Source organism: Mustelus asterias, chromosome 9 (assembly GCF_964213995.1).
Source record: "Mustelus asterias chromosome 9, sMusAst1.hap1.1, whole genome shotgun sequence".
Classification (NCBI taxonomy): Eukaryota; Metazoa; Chordata; class Chondrichthyes; order Carcharhiniformes; family Triakidae; genus Mustelus; species Mustelus asterias.
This window is the reverse complement of record NC_135809.1, coordinates 124,704,529-124,731,928: the sequence shown is the minus strand read 5'-3', so window position 1 is coordinate 124,731,928 and position 27,400 is coordinate 124,704,529. Positions and strand designations below refer to the sequence as shown.

Below are 27,400 nucleotides of genomic sequence, written 5' to 3'. Positions count from 1 at the left end.
ACCCACGAGTAAGTTACAACATCAAAGATTTTAAAACACTTACTGTATGTGATTAACTTCACGTCTTGGAAACAGCTGAAAACTATTTAAACATTAGCCACCTAAATTGAACCTAGTATGTTTTGTTTGAAACTGTGCAAAAGAGTCTTAACACAAAGTAAATTAAATATTCCTTTTATTATTATAAAGAGAGAGGTTTCAGCCTGGTACATGTAAGATTTTTAAATTTATTGAAATGTAGCTTTGAAATCAATTTCAAATTGGATTTACATTCATGTCTTGAACAGTTTCTCATGTAACCAAACGTAAGGAATATATTATATACATTCAACAATGTGGGATAGCTTTTGATTAAACAATGTGAACACTACATTGCAAAAGAAAAAGGCAGAAATTTCTACAACAGTCAGAATCATGGTGACACTCTAGGACAAAAGAGATGTCAGAACTATTTGTAAGTAATACAGAATCCCAGATTGACCTCATTCCATTAAAAGATAATGGGCAGAATTGTACCGGCACGTCCACCCGAGTTTCATACGATCCCACTCGAGGCCAACGGAGAATGTTGTTCGCCGAGCCTCGACCGTCCCGGACTCGGGGCGGGCGTGCCGGTAAAATTCCAGCCAGAGTTTGGAGATTGCCTTTGGTTTCATGGCAGAGTTGGAGATATAGTTGGTTCCTATTTCTCTTTTTTTGCCCCTCATCATTCTCTCCTGACCCAGCTTTCAAAACTTCTCACCACCTGGCAGGACAGGTTTTACCCAATATTGCACCTTGGTTCAATAGATGAATTACCGCACGTTTTAAAATAGTTTCTATTGAATTTATCTACCCGTACTGTCCTAGCGGTTGCCAGGGTTTTTGTAGTGTGCTGAGCAAGACACCGTCAGCATTTTAACACGAGTTTAAATAAAAAGTTGCAAAACCTGAGCTGTGTGCACCTCAGTTACCCACAGGGATGGGATAGCTACAGGTGACAGACTTGTGGCTAAATCACTAATTTGGTGAAACAAAAAGATAACGAGGTTGAAGCAAACGTTTGGGAGAATGTTATCAGGATGAACTGGGAGCCACATCTCCTTCAAAGTGTTTTTAGTTTCCATAGAATCATAGCATCCTAAAGTACAGAAAGACGCCATTCGGCCCAATGAGTCTGTACTGACCATAATCCCACCCAGGCCCTATTCCTTTAACCCGACACATTTACCCTGATAATCTCCCTGACACTGGGGTCAATTTTAGCATGGCCAGTCAACCTAACCTGCACATCTTTGGACTGTGGGAGGAAACCGAAGCACCCGGAGGAAACCCACACAGACACGGGGAGAATGTGCAAAGTCCACACAGACAGTGACCCGAGACCCGAAGTGAACCTGGGTCCCTGGCGCTGTGAGGCAGCAGTGCTAAAAACTGTGCCACCGTGCCGCCCCGTTCCTGAAAATTAGAGACGCACAAAAATTAAACAAAATTTTTACGATTTTTTTACAATTAATACAAGCACAAATCAAAAATCAAAATCCATTATATGATACAAAGTTCTGATCAAGGCAATTGAAGGTTAAGGCAGCGCAAGTTGAGCTGATTTCTGGACACGGTAAGTGGAGATTTCCTTTCTGTGCTAGCTGTTTAAAATTTCAATTAATTGCCAAGAGGAGATACTAACTGATCACAAAAGCCCATTATTTTCACTGATATGCTCGACAATGAAGAAAAGCCAAAGTGGCTGATACCCAACAAGCCACTTCACCTTCAGGGAGGAATCCCTAGTACCACAATTTCCAATTATTTTCAAACATAGGCAAAGTGTATCTTACACTGAAAGAATGTTTCCCTCCTGGCAAAAGGGGATAGCTCAGGCCTACAACAATACAGTTCCACAGACAGGGCAAGAATAATTACATTTTCACTTCATAACTAGACCACAAGAATTCAAAGCCAAAGGCAGATTAAAGAGACCTTATTTTCTCAACAGGAAGCAACACGTTTCCAGAGAATGTGAGCTTAGTACTTTAAAACGATTCACTGTCAAAATTCGAACTGAATGCAAAATTCGAACAGAATGCAAAGCAGGACAAGCTCGAGAAGCAGGACTGGGAAAGAGATAAGATTGCAGCGGGTGGAATAATTCCCTTCATGAGGGTGTGAGGTACAAGTGCATCTGGTGGCGCAGCTCACCACTGCCACAAAGCGACGCACCACAGTGAGGCTAGGGAGCAACCTTACAACTGGCATCTTTCACCTGTTGACTATTAGATCTCCACCCCATCACTCACTGGGAAGTAGCGAGTAGAAACCAGATGCTATCCCCTTTTGTCAGGAAGCAAACAGACCCTTGCATTAAGCAGCAATGTTAATGGAGAGCTGCTTAATGTGTTGGCAGAGCTCCGGGGAGACCCAAGCAAAAAGGGGGGGGGAAAACAATTCAAGGGTGGGAGGGGTCAAAGAAAATGAGATGCTCTTACAAAAATCACACGTGCTGCTCTGCTACTTAGCTTTAGTTTCTTCGAGTTTACTAAGCTCGTGAATATGCTTATTGTGAAACAATTCCATTTTGTTTTCAGATGGCAATAATACATTGTTCACCATGGCCTTTACAAGTACCAGGATAGGGGTTGTTATCACAGTGGGAAACAAGGATGCTACAGGGACAAGAAGTTTCCTTGCCATCCATTCCATTGGTCTCGATTCCTGTCTGTCACACATCAGAACTCTGGAAGTCAAAATTCGGAAAAGAAAAATACATCAGCAACTGTCAAGAAACATTCAAGAAATTAGGACGGCACGGTGACACAGTGGTTAGCACACTGCTGCCTCACAGCGTCGTGGACTCGGGTTCAATACCCAGCTTGGGTGACTGTGCAAACTCCACACAGACATTCTCCCGGTGTCTGTGTGGGTTTCCTTCGGGTGCTCCGGTTTCCTCCCACAATCCAAAAATGTGCGGGTTAGGTTGATTGGCCATGCTAAATTGCCCCTCAGTGTCAGGGGGATCAGATTAAATGTGAGGGATTACGGGAGTAGGGCCTTGGTGAGATTGTGGTCGGTGCAGACTCAATGGGCTGAATGGCCTCCTTCTGCACTGTAGATTCTATAAATATCCAAAGATCTGCAGTTTAGGTGGATTGGCCATGCTAACGTCCCCCTTGGATGTGTAGGTTAGATGGATTAGCCATGGTGAATGTGCGGGGTTATGGGATAGGGCAGCAGAAAGGGCCTGGGTAAGATACTCTGTCAGAGAGAGGTGGTGCAGACCTGATGGGCCGAATGACCTTCTTCTGTGACATACACCAATATGAGGAGCAAGGTAACAAACCATGCATCTAGGTGGTGAGACTCCCATTCTTACTGCTTATTTCGTGAAAAAAATGCACAGTGGCAGTCAACAGGAGTCTGGAATAGAAGCAACACCAAATTAACAATATCGGTGAAGCAGTGAAGACTTACCCAGGACGAAAGATGCTGTATCGGTCAAAATTCAGCTCCTCAATTGCAGCTTCCACCTGACCCTGGTTAGGAATTAATAATTTAACATAGGATCAAAAATATTACTCATTTAAAACCAGTCAAAAAGAACTTGCTTCAGCAATCTTCTGCTCTTATCAATCCAGGTTTATTGATTTGAATTTAATAAAAATAGGCCATCGAGGGCAAGCGAATAGGCTAGAGACAACTAAAAATAATCTAAATTAACCTCAGTACACAAGAAATAAATAGAAGCAGAAGTAGGCCACCAGACCCTTCAAGTCTGCCCCGCCACTCAATACGAACCTGGCTGATCTATGCCGGCCTCAGCTCATTTTCTGTGCCATTTCCCCATAGCTCTCTATTCCTCGATCTATCAAATATTTATCCACCTCCAGAAATACTTCTAATGATCCAGCCTCCATCACCCTTTGGGGCAGAGAATTCTAGAGATTCACCACCCTCTGCGAGAAGAAATGTCTGTGCCCTTTATCGTGGATGTGGAGATGCCGGCGTTGGACTGGGGTGGGCACAGGAAGAAGTCTCACAACACCAGGCTAAAGTCCAACAGGTTTATTTGGTATCACGAGCTTTCAGAGCGCTGCCCCTTCATCAGGTGAGACTCATCTCATGTAAAGAACAGAAAAGAAAGGATGTTGCCTGGTATGGAGGGCATTAGCTACAAGGAGAGATTGGAGAAACTTGGTTTCTTCTCATTGGAACGTTGAGGGGCAACCTGACAGAAGTCTAGAAGATTATGAGGGGCATGGACAGAGTGGATAGTCAGAAGCTTTTTCCAAGGGTGGAAGAGTCAATTACTAGGGTGCATAGGTTATAGGTGCGAGGGGCAAGGTTTAAAGGAGATGTACGAGGCAAGTTTTTTTTTTTACACAGAGGGTGGTGGGTGCCTGGTTCTCGCTGCCGGGGGAGGTAGTGGAAGAAGATACAATAGTGAGTTTTAAGGGGTGTCTGGACAAATACACGAATAGGATGGGAATACAGGGATTATGATCCCCAGAAGGGTAGGAGGTTTTAGTTCAGTCGGGCAGCATGGTCGGTGCAGGCTTGGAGGGCCGAAAGGCCTGTTCCTGTGCTGTAATTTTCTTTGCTCTTTGTTCATCTGATGAAGGAGCAGCGCTCCAAAAGCCCGTGATACCAAATGAACCTGTTGGACTTTAACCTGGTGTTGTGAGATTTCTTACTGTGCCTTTATCGTGTAGCTATGTCCCCTTGTTCCAGACTCTCCCACTAGTGAAAACATCTCATCATCTACCCTGTCAAGCTCCCTCAGGACCTTATATGTTTGAATAACGTCAGTAGAAGGTCATTAAGTAACACGCAACACCTGATGAAGGATGCCAGTGAATCTTTCCACTGAAACCTTGAGGTCCTTTGTTGCATCATCTTCCAAGGTTTCAATGTATTCCTTTATCTCAAATGGCCAGAATGAAACAGTGCCCAATATATGACCTGGCCACAGACAAGACATGCATTTACAAAGTGTCTTTCACAACCTCAGGACATTCCAAAGCGCTTTACAGCCAATGAAATGTTTTTGGAGCGTAGTCATTGTTGTAAAACGGGGAACAAAGTGTTCTATTTGCATGCAGTGCAAGCCCCACAAACAGAAAAATGACAATGAGTAGATAATCAGTTCCAGGAACGTTAGCAGAGGGATAAATGTTCCCCACAAAATCAGATCTTTGTTTTTTATTGAAATACTGCCTGTTCAGCTTCAGTGTGATAGTTTAAAGTTTATTGATTAGTGTCACAAGTAGGCTTATATTAATACTGCAATGAAGTTACTGTGAAAATCCCCTAGTCACCACACTCTTGTTGGGGTACGCCGAGGGAGAATTTAGCATGGCCAATGCATCAGAGGACGTTTACTGGATTGATATCTGGAGAAGGCAACGACAAACCACAGCAATACTTTGCCAACCATTATCACGGTCTCTGGTCGCCAATCTCCTCTTGGGGCACGGTACCTAAGAGAGGAGGAAAGGTTTTGAAAGATCGGGAACAAAGGTAGGAAAATGAAATCGTGTTCTGATGGGTTTGAGGGGCTGAATGGCCTATTCCTGTCTCTGCTCACTTCACAGCAAAAGTCACATGATTGACAAGTTTTTTTTTTAAAGATTCCCAAATTTTATTTACTTGCATTAAAATTTCGCTGAATTGTGCACTTTGAAAAAATAAACTAGTACGACTCGCCAAATACGATGTTAAAATTTGTAACTTAGCTAAATGCTGGAAGTGCACAGCAGCATTTCATTTGTTGTATTTTGACACTGACTTTCCAGTTCAATCTCTATAATAATATTCTAGTGCACCATATCAAGACTGCCAGATTTAGTCCCCGGTACGCTGAGGGATTTGTAATGCTCCCAGGCAATGCAATCCAAGTAATTAAGTGAGTCACTGTACTGATGGGCAGGGAGTACCAATGTTACTATTCAGGCCCTCCTTTGGCAGAAGACATTATCCCTGCCCCAGGACAGAATTACCAGCAGAGCTTTCAAGTCCAAAATGTAAAATGGCAAAAGATTTCCCGACCTTGATTCTTGAGTACAGCAGTGAACTGTTCTTATCTGCTCCTTTTGAAGACTCCAAGTTAAAGTGAGTGCATCCTCCAGCTTTTGCAAGCTGGGCTGACTTTAGTATGTAATCATAATCCACTCGAATAAAACCTGCCTGTAACACAAGGAAAACAAAATTTCTGTAGAGTCTGAAATTAAAACATCACATTTATATTGTCACAATGAAGTTTAAAGTTTATTTATTATTGTCACAATATAACCTTACATTCACACTGCAATGAAGTTACTGTGAAAATCCCCTAGCCACACTCCGGCGCCTGTTCGGGTACACTGAGGGAGAATTTTTAGCACAGCCAATGCACCTAACCAGCGCGTCTTTCGGACTGTGGGAGGAAACCGGAGCACCCGGAGGAACCCCACGCAGACACGGGGAGAACTGGCAGACTTCACACAGACAGCAACCGAAGCCAGGAATTGAACCTGGGTCCCTGGCGCTGTGAGGGAGCAGTGCTAACCACTGTGCCACCCTGCAGCTCTCCTCAATACTGTTTTGTGCTAATGTCTTCTATATCTTATTTTTTTCTAAAAATACAATGATTTTCATTTGTAAAGCACTTTTTTTTTATTCATTCGTGGGACATGGGTGTCGCTGGCTGCCCAGTATTTATTGCCCATTCCTAGTTGCCCTTGAGAAGGTGGTGGTGAGCTGCTTTCTTGAATTTCTGCAGTCCACGTGCTGTGGGTTGACCCACAATGCCATTAGGGAGGGAATTCCAGGATTTGACCAGCGACTGCGAGGAAACAGCGACATATTTCCAAGTCAGGATGGTGAGTGGCTTGGAGGGGAACTTACAGGTGGTGGTGTTCCCATGTTTCCACTGCCCTTGTACTTCTAGATGGAAGTGGTTGTGGGTTTGGAAGGTGCTGTCTAAGGATCTTTGGTGAATTGTTGAAGTGCATTTTGCAAATAATATACACTGCTGCTACTGAGCGTCAGTGGTGGAGGAAGTGGATGTTTTTAGATGTGGTGCCAATCAAGCAGGCTGCTTTGTCCTGGATGGTGTCAAACTTCTTCAGTGTTGTTGGAGCTGCACCCATCCAGGCAAGTGTGGAGTATTCCATCACACTCCTGACTTATGCCTTGTAGATGGTGGATAGGCTTTGGGGAGTCAGGAGGTGAGTTACTCACCGCAGTATTCCTCGCTACTGACCAGCTCTTGTAGCCACTGTGTTTATGTGGCGAGTCCAGTTGAGTTTCTGGTCAATGGAAACCCCAAGGATATTGACAGTGGAAGATTCAGTGATGGTAGTACCATTAAATTCCCCACTGACATAGAGAAGCATCCCAAGTCACTTCAATGAAGCATGTTCATAAAATGGATGGCAAGCCAAATCAGGCCTTTTAGAAATTCTTCCAAAGAAGGTAGGAGTCACTGGCTAGGTTAGCATTTATTACCCATCCCTAATTGCCCTTGAGGTGCCGGGCTACCTTCTTTCACCTCAACAGACCATAAGCTGTACGTACTCAGACAATGCTGTTATGAAGGGAAGGCCAAGATTTAGGCCCAATGACAGTGAAGGAACAGCAATATAGTTCCAAGTCAGGATGGTGTGTGGTTTGGTGGGAAACATGTCAATGGGTGGTGTCCCCACGTGTCTGCTGCCCTATCTGGCTAAATATAAAGGTCGTGGGTTTGGAAGATATTGTCGAAGAAGCCTTGTCGAGTTGCTGCAGTGCAGCTTGAACACGCTGCTGCCACTCTGCATTGGTGGAGTCAAAATATAAGGTGGCGGTGGATGGGGTGCCAATCAAGTGGGTTGGTTTGTCCTGGATGGTGTTGAGCTTCTCGAGTGTTGTTGGAGCTAAACACTCATCCAGGCAAGTGGAAAGTATTCCATCACACTCCTGACTTGTGCCTTGTGGATGGTTTTGGGGAGTCAAGAGGCGAGTTACCCACCATAGGATTCCTAGTCTATGAACTGCTCTTGGAGCCACTGTATTTATATGGCTGATTTAATTCAGTTTCTGGTCAATGGCAACCCCTAGGATGTTTATAGTGGGGATTCATTGATATAAATTTCACTAAATATCAAGGGAAATGGTTAGATTCTGTCTTGCTGGAGAAAGACATTGCCCAATACTCATGTGGCATTCAAGTCACTTGCTTTTTATCTGTTCAAGATTGATTGGTGTTTTGAGGTCTGGCTGCATGTGGGCACTCAGTACTCAGACTCCTTCAGTACCTGAGAAGTTGCAAATGGAACTGGACAGTGGCATCCAGTTGTTGGAGAATGAATGGGCTTCAGGCTGGCGCTTTCTGTCCTGAAAAGTGCCCAGTCTACCTCACATTATCCTGGAAGGGTAAGGTGTCTGAAAAATGTGAGCAACAGGCAACGCTAGCCATTGCATGCTGTTAATGTTATTGCACCATGAGCAGTATTCCCTACTAAAGAGATGTTGCAGTCAAGTCAAAAAGACACTTTTCCAATTGCACATACGAGTAACGTGATACATGAATTCCCATGCCAGTATGATGCCAGGTTTGTAGGCCATACATCCCAACGTCGGGTGGATCGTATCAAAACAGCATGTCCCTGCCGCTGTTTGCAAAAGGCAAAGTACAGACTGTACCCAACCAGCGCCTGCTTGCAACACTCAAAACACAGTGTCCAGCATTAGATATGATCCTGCGGTTGGACAGCACTTTCTAAATCTTGATTATGCTAAGAATTACACAGAAAACCAATTTAAGATCAAGAGTCAGGCTCACACTTATGCATGTTAGGAGCTACACGTATTCACACACAAGGTCTTGCCCTCTGCAGCCAGAAGGAGCATGTCCACACTTTGCGCTTTTTTCAACAGAACAAAAGCTTAGAGAACAGCCATTCCCAGGTTCATTCTCCATGGCAAAGCCTCTGCCAATCAGAGCCGACCTGCCTTGTTTAAATTTGAACAAAAGCTTGGCAGTTAACTGTCCCCTGCTGCACTCTCCATGGTAACACATCTACCAGAGTTCATTTGCCAACCAATCAGCACTCTCCTCACCTGCAGTACAAGTTATGGTTCCCTTTACTGCAGGAAATTTCTTGTGAGCTGTACAGATGAGCGCAAGGCAAAAAACTTTGGTAGCATGTCTCTATTTTCAGCAACAACCCATCTTTGTACTTGAACGTTACGAAGAAAATATGGCAGCTTCTCACCTCGACCAATATTAAATGGCTGAGCTCAGGCGGTCGTGCTTTTTTAGAAAGTACAAAGACCAAATTTTAAAAATAGATCAGGCAAAACAATGCAGTTCCAATCAATGAGATTTGAAACAGCAATATGACTTTTCTTTATGGTCAGAGTTGAAGCACTGCACATCCACAAGGCATAGTTTTAAAGTTTATTAAAGTTTGTTTGTTAGTGTCACAAGTAGGGTTACGTTAACGCTGCAATGAAGTTACTGTGAAAATCCCCTAGTTGCCACATTCCGATGCCTGTTCGGGTCCACTGAGGGAGGATTTAGCATGGCCAGTGCACCTAACCAGCATGTCTTTCAGGGAGGCAACCGGAGCACCCGGAGGAAACCCATGCAGACACGGGGAGAACATGCAGACTCCACACAGACAACGACCCAAGCCGGGAATCGAGCCTGGGTCTTTCACACTGTGAGGCAGCAATGCTGAGCACTGTGTCACCGTGCCGCCCCTAAGCGGTGTCTGCATAGACCACCTAATGCCATTAAACATGCTTAAACGCTCCATTCCATCTACTTTCTCCAAAGCTCTTTCGAAGGAAGACATATCAAAGGTTCACTATGTAAATTCACCAAAAGCCTGCTTCAGATTGTGTGTCTACTTTCAAATACCCTAAAGCACTCAAAAAGGGGAAAAACACTTTGATGAATATGGAGAAAGAATAAATAAAAGTATTTGATGCCTTCGGTCGGAAGCCCACGAGCAATCATTTCTACAACTGCGTTTCAACTGGAACTCTTTTTAAAACAGATGTAGTAAATTACCTCCCACATTGATTTTTCTGCCACTTTCTTTACTCTGTGCTATTATGGAAATGCTGAGTAGCATTTGGCTCCGCACTGAATTGATTTCAGTCCCTTCCCCACCCCCCCCCACCCCCACGCCAAAAGCTTACTTTAATGGCTGTAGGCAAACAGACCCACGCACAACAGACATTACAGCCTCAAAAGTGACAAAAATACAAGTCAATTATTCGATACCTCCAACGCCTGAATTAAATGACGCACAATTTCTCTGGCCTTAGTTCTTGGTCAATGTTCTAAGACGGAGTTCAGTTGACAGCGGCCTTCAGTGGTTACTTGATGAAATCGGAACTGACATAAATACTGGAGCTCACTTTAAATCCGATTACGCAGATACACCACATCAATACTAGCCCAGCAACAGACGCTGGCGTCCCTTATGCAGAAGTGCTCCTAACAAGAAGCAACCCTTTACCTACGAACAAGAGCCCACGCCACCACTTCTTAGACCCACGCTCAACCATCATCCCCTCTCAATAGCTTCGAGCTGACAAGTTGCCTTGCTGTTTCTTTTGATGAATTTGCCCCAAACAAAGCAAAATATTGTCTTATTAGCGGCCAATAGACTTAATCCTGAAATTCCCAACAACAGAAAGAAAGGGACCCGCGTTAAGTTCCCTAGGTGACTAAAAACACAACTTTATAGAGGAGTTTTTTTTTCCCCAATAAAGAGAACGACTCAAATAAAATTTGAGGTGCATTCATCCATGGCAGCTACTCCTCAAGAGGCACTTTTTCAGGCCTCCAAAGACATACATTTCCATTCATTCTTAAGGACATGAAGAGACTTTTTTTTAAAAAAAGCTAAATACAAATCAAGCATAATCAGAAGATGCTGGTAATGAAGAGTTAGCCGATATCTAATAAGTTAATGGACAGACCAATGTTGTGGGCAGGTACCGACGTTCCCTGAAGTGCGTGGATGATTTACTCAAGTGCGTGGCTCTTTTAAACACTTTTGTGCGGCAACACAAGACTTTGATTTGAAACAGCCAAGTTATGCGCACCTGTGCAGAAACTGCCTGGTTGCCACTCAGCTTAAAGCGGACATGGTCTCAGAATGGGTTGGTAACAATAAGGAATAATGTCCTCCTATTATGAAGAATCCCTGCTACCAGATCATGCATCCTTGCTGTACATTCTTCAGGGTCTTCAACTGGTGAGTAGAATGTGTTAAATTATTATGCAGGTTCGAACGGAACAATGTAATAAATTCTTCAGGGGCGCGTTCATACTTATAAACCAATACTTATAAACAAAATAAGTACATTGGACAGAAAGGAATAGAAGGTTATGCAGACGGGGGTCAGATTGGAACAAAAAACAAAGAAAATTACAGCACAGGAACAGGCCCTTTGGCCGTCCAAGCCTGCGCCAACCATGCTGCCCGACTGAACTAAAACCCCCTACCCTTCCAGGGACCATATCCTTCTATTCCCATCCTATTCATGTATTTGTCAAGATGCCCCTTAAAAGTCACTATTGTATCTGCTTCCACTACCTCCCCCAACAGAGAGTTCCAGGCACCCACCATCCTCTGAAAAAAACTTGCCTCGTACATCTCTTTTAAATCTTGCCCCTCACACCTTAAACCTAGCTTATTTATTAGTGCCACAAGTGAGCTTAAATTAACACTGCAATGAAGTTAGTGTGAAAATCCTCTAGTTGTCACACTCCAGTGCCTGTTCGGGTACACTGAGGGAAAATTTAGCACGGCCAATGCACCCTAACCAGCACGTCTTTTGGACTGTGGGAGGAAACCGGAGCATCTGGAGGAAACCCACACAGACACAGGGAGAATGTGCAGACTCCGCACAGACTGTGACCCAAGCCGGGAATCGAACCCGGGTCCCTGGCACTGTGAAGCAGCAGTGCTAACCACTGTGCTGCTCTATGAAGTAGAGTGGGAGGAGGTTGATGTGCAGCATAAATGCTGGCGCAGAATGAGCCGAGACTAGTTTCTGAGCTATACGTTGTACGTGATTAGTCCAAAGCTGAACAGCCAACAGTCATAAAGATTAGGAAGATTACAGCTTTAACCTGGCCAGTTGCTGAGGGAACAATCTTTATAAGGTTACCCATTTATCACGCCAGCACTCAGGTGCAATCAGTCACTCTGGTCTCTGGCACATCACTGTTAACGAATGAAACCTCTCAGCCACCAATCCCTCTCTCCAACCCCGGCCTTTGGATACTTCAATTGGCTAATTCCTTCAAAATCATTTCCCAGATTTTATTTTTAATCATTATCCCAATATCCTATTAAACATGCTTATCCTCCAAAGTGTAGAAAAGCCTCTTACTGTGAGTATTACACTGCCTCAGAATTAGCAGGAGTTGATGTGTAGTTTTTGAATGCATCCGCAACTTCAACTGTGCAACTCTTGAATGGACCTACCTTATATTAAGTTGATCTTTCTCTACACCCTAGCTATGACTGCAACACCACACTCTGCACCCTCTCCTTCCCAAAAACGGGTGGGTTAGGTTGATTGGCCATGTTAAATTGACCCTAGTGTCAAGGGATTAGCAGGGTAAATATGTGGGGTTACAGGAATAGGGCCTGGATGGGATTGTGGTCAGTGCAGATTCGATGGGCCGAATGGCCTCCTTCTGCACTGTAGCGATTCTATGATTCTTGCCTTCTCTATGAAGGGTATGCTTTGTCTGTATAGCATGCAGGAAACAATACTTTTCACTGGATGCTGATACATGTGACAATAAATCAAGTGAAATGTTTGGACCACAGTCATAATTTTATTTTACCCCAAAATAAAACAGGAGATCTGTGACTGGAACATAGTTATATTACCTTAGCTGAATATTTGAAAGGACACGCCCCACACAGAATAGCTGATAGTGAAAGAAGAAGTCCACTTTGCAACTATTCATCTACCAGCCCGCTTATGCTAACACACAGTCCACTTAATTATGATGTGATTATAGAGGTTTACAGCATGGAAACAGGCCCTTCAGCCCAACTTGTTCATGCCGCCCTCTTTTTTAATCACTAAGCTAGTCCCAATTGCCTGCATTTGGCTCCTATCCCTCTTATATCCATCTTACTCATGTAACTGTCCAAACGCTTTTCAAAAGACAAAAATGCACCCGCCTCCACTACTACCTCTGGCAGCTTGTTCCAGACACTCACCATCCTCTGAGTGAAAAAATTAGCCCTCTGGACCCTTCTGTATCTCTCCCCTCTCACCTTAAACATATAATAAGAACATAAGAACTAGGAGCAGGAGTTGGCCATCTGGCCACTTGAACCTGCTCCGCCATTCAATAAGATCATGGCTGATCTTTTTGTGGACTCAGCTCCACTTACCCGCCCGCTCACCATAACCTTTAACTCCTTTACTGTTCAAAAATTTATCTATCCTTGCCTTAAAAACATTCAATGAGGTAGTCTCAACTGCTTCACTGGGCAGGGAATTCCACAGATTCACAACCCTTTGTGTGAAGGAGTTCCTCCTCAACTCAGTCCTAAATCTGCTCCCCCTTATTTTGAGGCCATACCCCCTAGTTCTAGTTTCACCCGCCAGTGGAAACAACTTCCCTGCTTCTATCTTATCTATTCCCTTCATAATCTTATATGTTTCTATAAGATCTCCCCTCATTCTTCTAAATTCCAATGAATATAGCCCCAGTCTACTCAATCTCTCCTCATAAGCCAACCCTCTCAACTCCGGAATTAACCTAGTGAATCTCCTCTGCACCCCCTCCAGTGCTGGTCACAGGCCTCCAGTTTGAAAAACAACCCTCTATAATAGCCCAATGTAGATATTACATGGTCCCATTGTGAGTGATTTGATGGAATAAGTTCACAATTATCCCATCCACTCCAAGGCAGCAGAGTTCCCGCTCTTGATCATTCATAACTGTGGCTTCCCATTTGATTCTGAGATGTGCTTCCAATCACCTATCCACTCCAACACCATAACCTTCTACTGTAACTTCGCCCATATCCACCGTGGCCTCACCTTGTCTTCTACTAAAATCCTCACCTGCGTTTCTGTTAGCTCTACCAAGGCTCTCCTGGCCAGGCACCCACCTTACACCATTCTCAACCTGGAACTCATCCAGAACTCTGCTACCCATACCCCAACTCACCTGTGCTTGCTGACCTACACTGGGTCCCGGTCTGGCAACACCTGAATTTTAAAATTAAAAATTCTCGTTGTCTGGTCTGGAGGGTTTTAGGTACGAGGAGAGGTTGGATAAACTTGGATTGTTTTCACTGCAAAGATGGAGGCTGCGGGAGCGGCCAGATAGAGGTCTACAAAGTTATGAGAGGCACAGGCAGGGTGAAGAGTCAGAGAATGTTTTTACTCAGGGTGGAAAGGTCAACTACAAGAGGGCACACAGGTTTATGGTGAGGAGGGGGGGTAAGTTTAGGGGAGACGTGCAGGGAAAGTTTTTCACCCAGAGGATGGTGAGTGCCCGGAATGCACTGCCGGTGTAAGTGGTGGAAGCAGTTAGCAATGTTCAAGGCGTAACTTGATAGACACATGAACAGGGGCAGCACGGTAGCACAGTGGTTAGCACTGCTGCTTCACAGCACCAGGGACCTGGGTTCGATTCCCGGCTTGGGTCACTGTCTGTGTGGAGTTTGCGCATTCTCCTTGTGTCTGCATGGGTTTCCTCCAGGTGCTCCGGTTTCCTTCCACAGTCCAAAGATGTGCGGGTTAGGTTGATTGGCCATGCTAAAGTTGCCCCTTAGTGTCCTGAGATGCGTAGGTTAGAGGGATTAGTGGGTAAAATATGTAGGGATATGGGGATAGGGCCTGGTTGGGATTGTGGTCGGTGCAGACTCGATGGGCCGAATGGCCTCTTTCTATGATTTCTATGAGGAGGCAAACAGAGGGATAGAAACCGCGTACTGGCACAGGCTTGGTGGACGCCAGGGGCCTGTTCCTGTGCTGTATTATTCTTATAAAAGAATACTTTACCTCCCCAGCTTTGGCCCTGGTTGTTCCCAGGCAACAGAATCCAACATCATGGCCTTGGAAGGCAGCTGCATGTTCATCCAGCTTATCAAAATCTACAATCTCCTGGTTCTGCTCAAATTGAAGAAAATATAGAATCAATTTTACTTTGTAAAACACGTTATTAAACTGATATAAATATTCCACTTAAAAAGCACCAACATTAATTTTTTTTTAAATTGAATCCAGGGTTTAAAGCAAATTTTTTTTAAAAAGAACGCATTTCCAATTCAAATTTTTGAACAGCAGCTGATGACAAAAAAATCTTCATCAGCTTTGTAATCGTGAGGCAAATTGCCTTCCGTGAATGGCATCTTCTTCAGGAGACATCCCAGAAAACAACATGCTGATCATGGGCATACTGCATTCTCTAACTCTTTACCCTTTCATTCATTTATGGTTCTGTTAAGGATTAACCAGACAAGGCACGGTGAGTACTCCATCTTCGAAGGTTTATTACTTGCTTGCAAGGAGAACAAACACGGTGAATTTCACTGCGACGTTCTAACACAGTTCCGCTAAAACAGTGGCTAAAAAGTGCTATAACTGACATTGAGAGAACATGCCAATTAAAACACCAATAGCTTTACAGTTTGGTGTGCACTTTCAACCAATAGAATTTATCATTTCAATCCTTCATTTGCATCCTTATCACCTGGACACACAGATGTGCAGAATCCTTGACACTTTTAGCAGATAATGTTCAGTAAACATCCTGATTTTCTTTAACACAATCAGCACTTGGAACAATGTGTTTTCTCAAGGATCCATCATGCTGCAAAACAGACTCAGACCCTTCACCTGCTCATGGCTGGTTCCAACTTCCACAGTTCATGAATCCTTCTTTGTTGCCCGCAACCCTTACAAGGTGACTCTGAGGGAGGTAGCAGATAAATTAAACTCAAGTTGCACATAGGGCGGTACGGTGGCTAGCACTATTGCCTCAGTGTCAGGGACCCGGGTTCGGTTCCAACCTTGGGTGACTGTCTGTGCGGAGTCTGCACGTTCTCCCCGTGTCTGCGTGGGTTTCCTCCGGGTGCTCTGGTTTCCTCCCACAATCCAGAGATGTGCAGGTTAGTTGGATTGGCCATGCTAAATTGCCCCTAAGTGTCCCAAGATCAAGGGAAATAGTGGGGTAAATATGTGGGGTTACGAGGATAGAGGCTCTGTTGGAGAGTCGGTGCAGACTCAATGGACTGAATAGGGATTCTAAGTCCAAGTCAAGACATTGCGAATTAACCAACTGATCTTTGCCCCCCTGGCAGCAGGTGGGGTTTGAAGGAAAAGCTGTTCGGTGCCTCTTCCTCTCATTTACCGATGGGTGCAGGATTGATCCAACAGGTTGGCACCCTGTGGCACAGGCCAGTGGAACGCCAACACACTGTGCAGTTGCACAGCCAGCACTTTCACAGTTTTCTTTTAAAGAGGAAAAAATTAAATGGTCGCAACTTCCTCACAGAACCCATAGAAGTATTTGAAAATGGTGGATGGTTCTTGCAAAACTGGCAATCAGAACCTGACAGCAATTTGCTCACCGTAATCCTACCTGCACCTCATCTGTGGATTTTTGTTAGTCAGTGAGGCTTTTCTACCCTCTAACCCTGGCCTGTGTAGCGAGGAGTTCCACCATTTATGGCTGTCCCTTTATCCAGCTCAGTCCTACTCTTTTAAACTTACTGTTGCTACCCGTCTCCCTCCCAAGGCAGCAGCCACCCAGCCATCCTCTCCCAGTTCTCTATACTATTTGTCTGTCTCTGTATCCTTCCCTTTGCCATCCACCTTGTAAAGCCTTCTCAAAACCTATCCATCCAACCTTTTGGTTAGTCCGACCAACTCTCTCATTACGTCTTCATCCCTTTCTTTGCTCCTCTGACATATTTTGTGATGCTTTTTTTTCTACTTCAAAGATGCAAAAGATAAACTAAAATTAAAGTTTATTTATTAGTGTCACAGGTAGGCTTACATTAACACTGCAGTGAAGTTACTGTGGAAATCCCCCAGTTGCCACACTGCCGTGTCTGTCCGGTACACTGAGGGAGAATTTAGCATGGCCGATGCACCTAACCAGCGCATCTTTCAGACCGTGAGAGGAAACCAAAGCACCCGGAAGAAACCCACGCAGACACAGGGAGAAGGGTCAGACTCCACACAGACAGTGACCCAAGCCAGGGATCTAACCCGAGCCCCTGGTGCTGTGACGCAGCAGTGCTAACCTCTGTGCCACCCCTGTTGCTACAATCAATGTCTCTCACAGGAATGAAATTCACTGTGCAACATCCACAAAGATGTAACATTTTTAACTTTTGGTGACAGGAAAGAAGAGACCATGGGTGGATGTTCTGGTGGAGAATATGGAGAAATGCCATTGGAAGCAAGAATTCCTGATATTCCCATTTCATAACAATGATGGGCAGCACGGTAGCACAGTGGTTAGCACTGCTGCTTCACAGCTCCAGGGTCCTGGGTTCGATTCCCGGCTCGGGTCACTGTCTGTGTGGAGTTTGCACGTTCTCCTCGTGTCTGCGTGGATTTCCTCCGGGTGCTCCGGTTTCCTCCCACAGTCCAAAGATGTGCGGGTTAGGTTTATTGGCCAGGTTAAAAATTGCCCCTTAGAGTCCTGAGATGCGTAGGTTAGAGGGATTAGCGGGTAAATATGTGGGGGTAGGGCCTGGGTGGGATTGTGGTCGGTGCAGACTCGATAGGCCGAATGGCCTCCTTCTGCACTGTAGGGTTTCTATGATTCTATGATTTCTTTCTATGATTTCTTTCTATGATGATCTGGAGTCTATAAATAATTCAATTCCATTTTAAAATTTGAAACTTGCAATATTATGCAGGGAACTATAATGAGGGAAGAATGGGGGAGTGGTGGCATAGTGGTATTGTCACTGAACTAATAATCCAAAGACCCAGGTCAATGCTCTGCAGACCTGCGTTCAAATCCCACCATGGCAGCTGGTGAAATTTGAATTCAATAAAAAATAAATCTGGAACTAAAAGTCTCATGATGATCGTGAAACCATTACCAATTGTCGGAATAGCCCATGTGGTTCACTCCCGTACTTTTTGGGAGGGAAATCAGCCATCCTTACTTGGTCTGGCCTATATGCGACTCCAGCCTATATGTGACTCCAGATCCACAGCAATGTGAATACAGGAGTTGGGACTTCTTGTTGGAGTTATACAAGGCATTGGTAAGGCCACACTTGTGTACAGTTTTGTCCTTTAAAAAACATTTAGATACTTACATGGGTAGGATGGGTATAGAGGGATATGGGCCAAATGCAGTCAATTGGGACTAGCTTAGTGGTGAAAAAAAAGGCAGCATGGACAAGTTGGGCCGAAGGGCCTGTTTCCATGCTGTAAACCTCTATGACTTTAATGTGGTTGACTCTTAAAAATGCCTTCTGAAATGGCCTAGCGAGCCACCCATTTGAAGGGCAGATGGGCAATAGATGCTGGTCCATCCAGCAATGCCCACACCCAATGAATAAAGAAATGCTGTGTGTACTACATCAGAGGATCGTAGATGTACACCAAGTACAATTACAATATTGCTCCACATACCAGCCAATGTGATACTCCTCCAATGTACTGCTCAACAGATTCAGATGTGATCCAAAACATTTGACTTGTTCATGCTGCATACCATAGTTGCATTCAGCTGTTCTCCATCAACTTAAACTGTGATCTTACACACCATTATCAAGTCAAACTGCAACATACCACATTCTCATGGGTTGCATCCTCAGAGGTTAATTTTCTGCGGCCAATAAGCGTGACTTTGGTGAAGATTTGGCTTTGAACGATCTCCTTTAGCAGCACTTTTCCTGTCTCCCCTGAAGCTCCGAGAATGAAGCAAGACTTATTAAGTGCCTTATACACTTGTCGGAGATTATTTATATCCTGAGACATGCTGGAAAAATGAAACAAGTAAAATCCGTGAACGTTAAACAATTATTTCTTTACAATTATAAAATGTATAATTTTTTTTTGAATTATTAGACTAGTAAAACTGCCAAACATTATCCTTATCAAATCATTCTCTGGGGTCGGCACGGTGGCACAGTGGTTAGCACTGCTGCCTCACAGTGCCAGGGACCCAGGTTCGATTCCCGGCTTGGGTTACAGTCTGTGTGGAGCTTGCACTTTCTCCCCGTGTCTGTGTGGGTTTCCTCCGGGTGCTCCGGTTTCCTCCCACAGTCTGAAAGACGTGCTGGTTAGGTACATTGACCCAAATGTGGGAACTAGGGAAATTTCACAGTAACTTAATTGCAGCGTTAATGTAAGTCTTACTTGTGATTAATAAATACATTTTTAAAAGTTTTTTCTCTCATCTGTAAATATGGATCACATTGGACGATAGTTGCATTGGACAGTAACCTCCTAGCATATTTCCAGAGCAGCCATTGCTTCATGTTTGAATCTCCAATACCTCTGGTCCTACAATCCCGAATTGCACAAGGGGGGCAGTTAAGAGTTAACCACATTGCTGTGGATCTGGAGTCACATGTAGGCCAGACCAGGTAAGGATGAGAGATTTCATAGAAATCATAGAATCCCTACAGTGCGGAAGGAGGCTATTCGGCCCATCGAGCCTGCACCGACAACAATCCCACCTAGGCCTTATCCCTGTAACCCCACATATTCCAAATATGCATTTGGAATACTGCGTCCAGTTCTGGTCGCCACACTACCAGAAGGACGTGGAGGCTTTGGAGAGAGTACAGAGGAGGTTTACCAGGATGTTGCCTGGTATGGAGGGGCTTAGTTATGAGGAGAGATTGGGTAAACTGGGGTTGTTCTCCCTGGAAAGACGGAGGATGAGGGGAGACTTAATAGAGGTGTATAAAATTATGAAAGGCATAGATAGGGTGAACGGTGGGAAGCTTTTCCCCAGGTCGGTGGTGAGGTTCACGAGGGGTCATAGGTTCAAGGTGAAGGGGGGGGGAGGTTTAACACAGATATCAGAAGGACATATTTTACACAGAGGGTGGTGGGGGCCTGGAGTGTGCTGCCAGGCAAGATGGTGGAGGCGGACACACTGGGAACGTTTAAGACTTATCTAGACAGCCATATGAACGGAGTGGGAATGGAGGGATACAAAAGAATGGTCTAGTTGGACCAGGGAGCGGCACAGGCTTGGAGGGCCGAAGGGCCTGTTCCTGTGCTGTATTGTTCTTTGTTTACCCCACTAATCCCTCTAACCTACTCATCCCGGAACACAAAGGTGCAATTTAGCATAGCCAATCAACCCAACCCGTACATCTTTGGACTGTGGGAGGAAACCGGAGCACCCGGAGGAAACCCACGCAGACACGGGGAAAACATTGACCCAAGTCGGGACTCGAACCCAGGTCCCTGGAGCTGTGAGGCAGCAGTGCTAACCATTGTGCCACCGTGCCACCCTCCTTCCCTGCCCACCATTTAATATGATAACTACAGAAATTCTAGTCCCATGATTCATGGCTGATCTATGCTGGTCTCAACTCCTTGTCTGTGCCATTGCCCCCAAACCCCTCTATTCCTCGATCTAGCAAATATTCACAGCATCAGGGACCCAGGCTTGGGTCACTGTCTGTGCGGAGCCTGCACAGTCTCCCAGTGTCTGCACACGTTTCCTCTGGGTGCTCCTGTTTCTTCCCACTGTCCAAAAGACGTACTGGTTAGGTGCATTGACCATGCTAAATTCTCCCTCAGTGTTACCCGAACAGACGCCGGAGTGTGGCGACTAGGGAATTTTCACAGTAACTTCATTGCAGTGTTAATGCAAGCCTACTTGTGACACTAATAAAAATAAACTTTTAAACTTTAAATATTTATCCACCTCCACTTTAAATACTTCAAATGATCCAGCCTTCACCACCCTTTGGGACAGAGAACTCCAGAGATTCACCAACCTCTGGGAGAAGAAATTTCTACGCACCTCAGTTTCAAATGACCAGCCCTTTATGTTGCAGATATGTCCCCCTTGTTCAAAACTCTCCCACTAGTGAAAACACCTCACCTTCTACTCTGTCAAGCCCCCTCAGGATCTTACATGTTTGAATAAGGTCATCCTTCTAAACTCTAAATCAGTGAACCAGATGGGTTTATACGACAATCGACAATTTTTCCACGGTCTTTAGACTTTTAATTCCCACATTTTTTGATTGAATTCAAATCATAACCATCTTGGCATAGATAGGGTTGACAGTCAGAATCTTTTTCCCAGAGTTGAAATGTCTAATACTAGGGGGCATGCACTTAAGATGAGAGGATGAAAATTCAAAGGAGATGTGAGGGGCAAGTTTTTTTTTTACACAGAGAGCGATAGGTGTCTTGAACGCGCTGCCAGGGGTGGTGGTGCAGGAGGATATGATAGGGGCATTTAAGGGGCTTTTAGATAAACACATGAATACGCAAGGAACAAAGGGATATGAACCAAGGACAGGCAGCAGGGGTTAGTTTAATTTGGCATCATGTTCAGCACAATATTGTGGGCCGAAGGGCCTGTACCTGTGCTGTACTGTTCTATGTTCTATATTCTTCTGTGGTGGGATTCGAAGCCATGATGTGGCGATGCCGGCGTTGGACTGGGGTAAACACAGTAAGAAGTCTCACAACACCAGGTTAAAGTCCAACAGGTTTATTTGGCAGCAAAAGCCACACAAGCTTTCGGAGCGCTCGCTGCTCCTTCACTCACCTGAGTGGCTTTTGCTACCAAATAAACCTGTTGGACTTTAACCTGGTGTTGTGAGACTTCTTACTGTGGGATTCGAAGCCAGGTCACTAGAGCATTCCCTGGGTTTTTACAACAATCGACAACTATTTCGTGGTCATCATTAGACTTTTGAGTACACATTTTTTTTGTTATTGAATTCAAATTTCAAACAATTTGGCACGGAGAGCATTAACAGTCAGAATCTTTTCCCCAGAGCTGAAATGCATTGTCCTGGGTCTCTGGATTATAAAACCATGACACCACAGCCTCTTCCTGGTCCAGCAGGGAGGGGGATGCTGCCATCTCAATGCAAACCCTTGCACAATTACACCTGTAATTTTCAAATGGAGTTAAATGACAGAGCCACACCTGGAAGCTATCTTACAGGAAGGAATCTAAACTGGTCTATGTATTTAAATCATCAACAATTCTTTCAAAAGTAGGCCTTGATCAGGAGTGTCACACAATTCCTTGAAAAATAATTGTATTTATCAAATAAAAAAAACCCAGATCCATTGCAGTTTTCTTTTAAATGGATTTAGACAGTAAACAACATGACAGTACAAAAAAATCTAAATTCACTCAGCCTCTTGGCCTGTTTTACCTGGAAATGGGCAGAGGCCCTGGATCAGAGTTCTCCAAATGATACAACAAATAAGCCAACGAAAGCACCAGAATGCTCAGTAAAAACACCACTACATTGAAGCCACCGAGTCCAAGAACTTTCATCCCTCTCTCCTTCTGACATTCACTTCACCGAACAGCCAGCACTTCCTGTTCAGGAACCAGCTAGTGATGCTGCCCCCTTTCCTGGAGGGCTGACTGGTGGGAACTGCAACTCCAACCAACTGCTTCAGAAGCAGGCAACATTTAACACTTTTTCACAGGATTCCACTGAGAAGCCCAGTAAGAGGAACAACTGGGCTTTTAAATAAAATGTTACACGTTACACAGTAGCCACATTTAAGAGGCGTCTGGATGGGTACATGAATAGGCAGGGAATAGAGGGATACGGACCGAGTAAGGGCAGAGGTTTTAGTTTAGTTTAGTTAGGGCATCATGATATGCACAGGCTTGGAGGCCGAAGGGTCTGTTCCTGTGCTGTACATTTCTTTGGAAAAAAAAAGTTTCTAAACTCTTCTAGTCAAACATAACAAGCAACACTTCAATTCATTTGGTTTCTGAAATAGCCCTTCTACCTTTCTTGAGGCTGCAATTTTTTAAAGTAAAGTTTGTTTATTAGTGTCACAAGTAGGCTTACATTAACACTGTAATGAAGTTACTGTGAAAATCCCCTAGTCGCCACACTCTCAATCTTTTGTCACATGGACAAATCTTTCACTGAGTTCAGTTAGTTTTATTAGTGTCACCAGTCAGCTTACATTAACACTGCAGTGAAGTTACTGTGAAAATCCCCAAGTCGCCACACTCTGGTGCCTGTTCAGGTACACTGAGGGAGAATTTAGCACAGCCAATGCACCTAACCAGCACGTCTTTTGGACTGCGGGAGGAAACCAGAGCAACCGGAGGAAACCCACGCAGACACAGGGAGAATGTGCAGACTTCGCACAGACAGTGACCCAAGCCGAGAATTGAACCCGGGTCCCTGGTGCTATGAGGCAGCAGTGCTAACCACTGTGCCACCATGCAGAGTGGACCGGACAAACTTAAATCCATTCCTAGCTAGCTCCAATAAACCAAATTCAAAATCCAATTAATGGTCCCCAAAAGGGAGACAAACAATATCCAACCTGATGAGATGAGGCATTGTAGCCCATCTTGGGCTAGACCTGTTTGATGTTTGATCTTAGCCAAAGGGCCAAGAAGCAACTGTAGGAGTTTAAACCATTGCTGTTAACAGGGAAATTATTCATTGCTGTTCGAGTTAAAGCCCCCCAGTCTGCCCTTGGCTAGGCTGGTCTTTAACACATTGAACTTTAACATAAAAAAAAGATGGCGCCGGAGTGAGGCAACTTCAAGCGAGTGTCCCCAGCATACCCTCCAATTTCATCTTTTACTCCCCTTCTGTGCTTCTGAAAATGAATTGTAAGTTTTTAAGCTGTCTAATAATTGAATTCTCTTACAGATGTGGCGACCTTCCGGACTCCGATGACTCCTGACCTGGAAGTGACCAGGACCAGCGACCATGTGGGCCTGACGGCAGGCACAGCAGCTGTGGAACCAGGGCCTTACACGTACCAACAAACTCAAGCATAGCTTCTTCCCTGCTGTCATCAGGCTTTTGAGCGGTCCTATCATATATTAAGCTGATCTTTCTCTTCACCCTACCTGTGACTGCGGCACTATATTCTGCGCCCTGTCCTTTCAGTGACAACAGTGGTTAGCACTGCCGCCTCACAGCGCCAGGGACACGGGTTCAATTCCCGGCTCGAGTCACTGTTTGTGCGGGGTCTGTACATTCTCCTCGTGTGTGCATGGGTTTCCTGCGGGTGCCCCAGTTTCCTCCCATGTCTGAAAGACGTGCTGGTTAGGTGCACTGGCCATGCTAAACTTTCCCTCAGTGTACCCAAACAGGCGCCGGAGTGTGGTGACTGGGGGATTTTCACAGTAACTTCATTGCAGTGTTAATGTAAGCTTACTTGTGACACTAATAAATAGACTTTAAACATTAGCACCATTTTACTGTCTACATTTTCGAAAATTCAAAAGATGGGAGTGGAGTGGGTTGTGTGATCAGTGGGAGTTCTCCGAGGGCACCTAATGCACCTGCACTGGCCCTGCCTATCTGTATCTTTTGATTGTTATCCTGTGTAGCCAGCAGATTACGTTCTACCATTCTCCAGCCTTATTGAAGTGCTTCCCTGCAGCAGTGTGTTGCAAACATGTGTTTGAGCATGACAAATATTTGTTTAACCATGCCCTCACCTCATGTCATATTCTGTGCACTGACGGCATGGGTACTGAGGCAGATTTGATTTGATTTTGATTTGATTTATTATTGTCACATGTATTAGCATACAGTGAAAAGTATTGTTTCTTGCGCCCTATACAGACAAAGCATACCATTCATAGAGAAGGAAAGGAGAGAGTGCAGAATGTAGTGTTACAGTCATAGCTAGTCTGTAGAAAAAGATCAACTTACTGCGTGGTAGGTCCATTCAAAAGTCTGACGGCAGCAGGGAAGAAGCTGTTCTTGAGTCGGTTGGCATGTGACCTCAGACTTTTGTATCTTTTTCCCGACGGAAGAAGGTGGAAGAAAGAATATCCGGGGTGTGTGGGGTCAATGATTATGCCGGCTGCTTTTATTATGCTTAAATATGCTGGCTGGCTGCAAACCAGCCACCCATCCATTGACTCTGTCTACACTTCCCACTGCCTTGGAAAAGCAGCCAGCATAATCAAGGACCCCACACACCCTGGACATTCTCTCTTCCACTTTCTTCCATCGGGTAAAAGGTACAAAAGACTGAGGTCACGTACCAACCCACTCAAGAACAGTTTCTTCCTTGCTGCCATCAGACTTTTGAATGGACCTACCTTGCATTAAGTTGATCTTTTTCTACACTCCAGCTATGACTGTAACACTACATTCTGCACTCTCTCCTTTCCTTCTCTATGAACAGTACGCTTTGTTTTGATTTTGATTTGATTTGATTTGATTTATTATTGTCACATGTATTGACATACAGTGAAAAGTATTGTTTCTTGCGCGTTATACAGACAAAACATACCGTTCATAGAGAAGGAAACGAGAGAGTGCAGAATGTCATTAAAGCATTGTTAGAGAGTTTAAAAGAGTTAGAATGAAGTTTTAGAAGCGTAGAACGAGAGTAGAAGATAGAATTAGAAGGTATGCCGGGCACAGCTTTCAAGAAGTCGCCTCGCTCCAGTGCGCACAAGAAACAATACTTTTCACTGTATACTAATACATGCAACAATAATAAATCAAATCAAATCTGAGGCAGCGGGAAGTGTAGACAGAGTTGATGGGTGGGAGGCTGGTTTGCATGATGGACTTTGAGCAGGTAAGTGACACGTCGCAGGACCTAATCATCCAATTTATCTTCACCCTGGAATGAGTAAGCAACAGATGACTCAGGTGCCATGGGAATTTCACAGGCGTAACACTGCAAAAATAAGTCTGGGTGTCTGGAGCATCTGGGTATTCTTTGTGTGCCATCCTTCTCTGTTGGTATGGGAATGGGAATGTTAGACAAGTGCTTTTCTGGTATTCGTGAGTGCAGTCAATGCCAACCTGTATCCCAGGAATTTCAAACAGCAATGCCAGCTTCTCTTCTTACAGCTGGATGCCAGCATTCATTTTAATATCACCACTAGTAAATTACAACAGGACACAGGAGATTGAGGTCACACTGCAGTGAACAGACTGAGGTCACAACAGGACACTGGAAACACTTGAACGGCACAGTAGCACAGTGGTTAGTACTGCTGCCTCACAGCGCCAGGGACCCAGATTCAATTCCGGCCTCAGGCCACTGTCTGTGTGGAGTTTGCACATTCTCCCCGTGTTTGCGTGGGGTTCTTCCGGGTGCTCCGGTTTCCCCCCACAGTCCAAAGATGTGCAGGTTAGGTTGATTGGCTATGGTAAATTGCCCCTTAGTGTCAGGAGAGTAGCAAGGTATGTACGTGGGGTTACAGGGAAAGGGCCTTGGTGGGATTGTTGTCGGTGCAGGCTCGATGGGCCAAATGGCCTCTTTCTGCACTGTAGGGAGTCTATGATTCTAGTCTGTGGAGGTTGAGATCACACTGCAGTGAACAGAAAACTGATTGATATTTGTCAAAGCTAACTTACTGTCTGGAAAGCGCGAGAAAGTTGGGTTGCATTGTCCCTTTTGCATTTCCTTGAGATGTGGTGATAGTTGTTCGTCCTCTGGTTCCAGTAGATGGCACAATTCAGTTATGACTGCAGGAATGTGGATTTGAGGTGATAATCAGATCAACCATGATCATATTGAATGGCGGAGTAGGCTCGAGGGGCCGAGTGGCCTAATTCCTGCTCCTAATTCATATCTTCGCACATATGTTCATCTGACTAAAGCACAGTGGTTAGCACTGCTGCCTCACAGTGTCAGGGACCCGGGTTCAATTCCAGCCTCGGATGACTGTCTGTGTGGAGTTTGCACAATCACCTCCTGTCTGCGTGAGTTTCCTCCGGGTGCTCCGGTTTCCTCCCACAGTCCAAAGATGTGCAGGTTAAGTGTCCCAACATATATAGGTTAGGGAGTTAGTGGGGTAAATGTGTGGGGTTATGGGTGGAGGTCTGGTCCTGGGTAAGGTACTCTGTCGGAGAGTTGGTGCAGACTCAATAGGCCAAATGGCCTCCTTCTGTACTGTAGGGATTCCATGATTCTATAAGCTCAAAGTAGCTTCATGTTCATGGTTGATCTGTTTGTGTTTCAAGTTCCATATTCCCATCTGCCCCCGGTAACATTCGATTTCCTTGCCCAACAAGGAACTACCTACCTCTGCCTAAAAAATATCCAAAGACTCCGTTTCCACCATCTTCTGAGACAGAGGATTACAAAGTTACATAACCCTCTTAGAGAAAAGACTTCATAGAATCATAGAAACCCTACAGTGCAGAAAGAGGCCATCTGGCCCATCAAGTCTGCACCGACCACAATCCCACCCAGGCCCTACCCCCTTATCCCTACACATTTACCCGCTAGTCCCTCT

General features: G+C 44.8%; 1 protein-coding gene across 1 annotated transcript; it reads right to left on the bottom strand.

Annotated features, from left to right (window-relative positions):
• Positions 1-158: 158 nt before the first annotated feature.
• htatip2 (HIV-1 Tat interactive protein 2) lies at positions 159-22,522 on the bottom strand. Its single transcript, XM_078220998.1, has 6 exons — positions 22,347-22,522; positions 18,766-18,955; positions 15,004-15,111; positions 6,022-6,159; positions 3,448-3,509; positions 159-2,713 (listed from the first exon to the last, which is right to left on the bottom strand). Exons 1-6 carry the CDS (start codon positions 22,469-22,471, stop codon positions 2,488-2,490), a joined length of 849 nt encoding a protein of 282 aa, XP_078077124.1. The 5' UTR covers positions 22,472-22,522; the 3' UTR covers positions 159-2,487.
• Positions 22,523-27,400: the final 4,878 nt, after the last annotated feature.

Coding starts and splice junctions, on each gene's coding strand:
- htatip2 (XM_078220998.1), bottom strand. CDS start 22,471: ATGAAAGTTCTTGGACTCGGTGGCTTCAATGTAGTGGTGTTTTTACTG. Junction 6,160..15,003: donor CCAGGGCCAAAGCTGGGGAG/GTAAAGTATTCT, acceptor CTTGTGTTACAG/GCAGGTTTTATTCGAGTGGA. Junction 2,714..3,447: donor TACAGCATCTTTCGTCCTGG/GTAAGTCTTCAC, acceptor TTTGACTTCCAG/AGTTCTGATGTGTGACAGAC.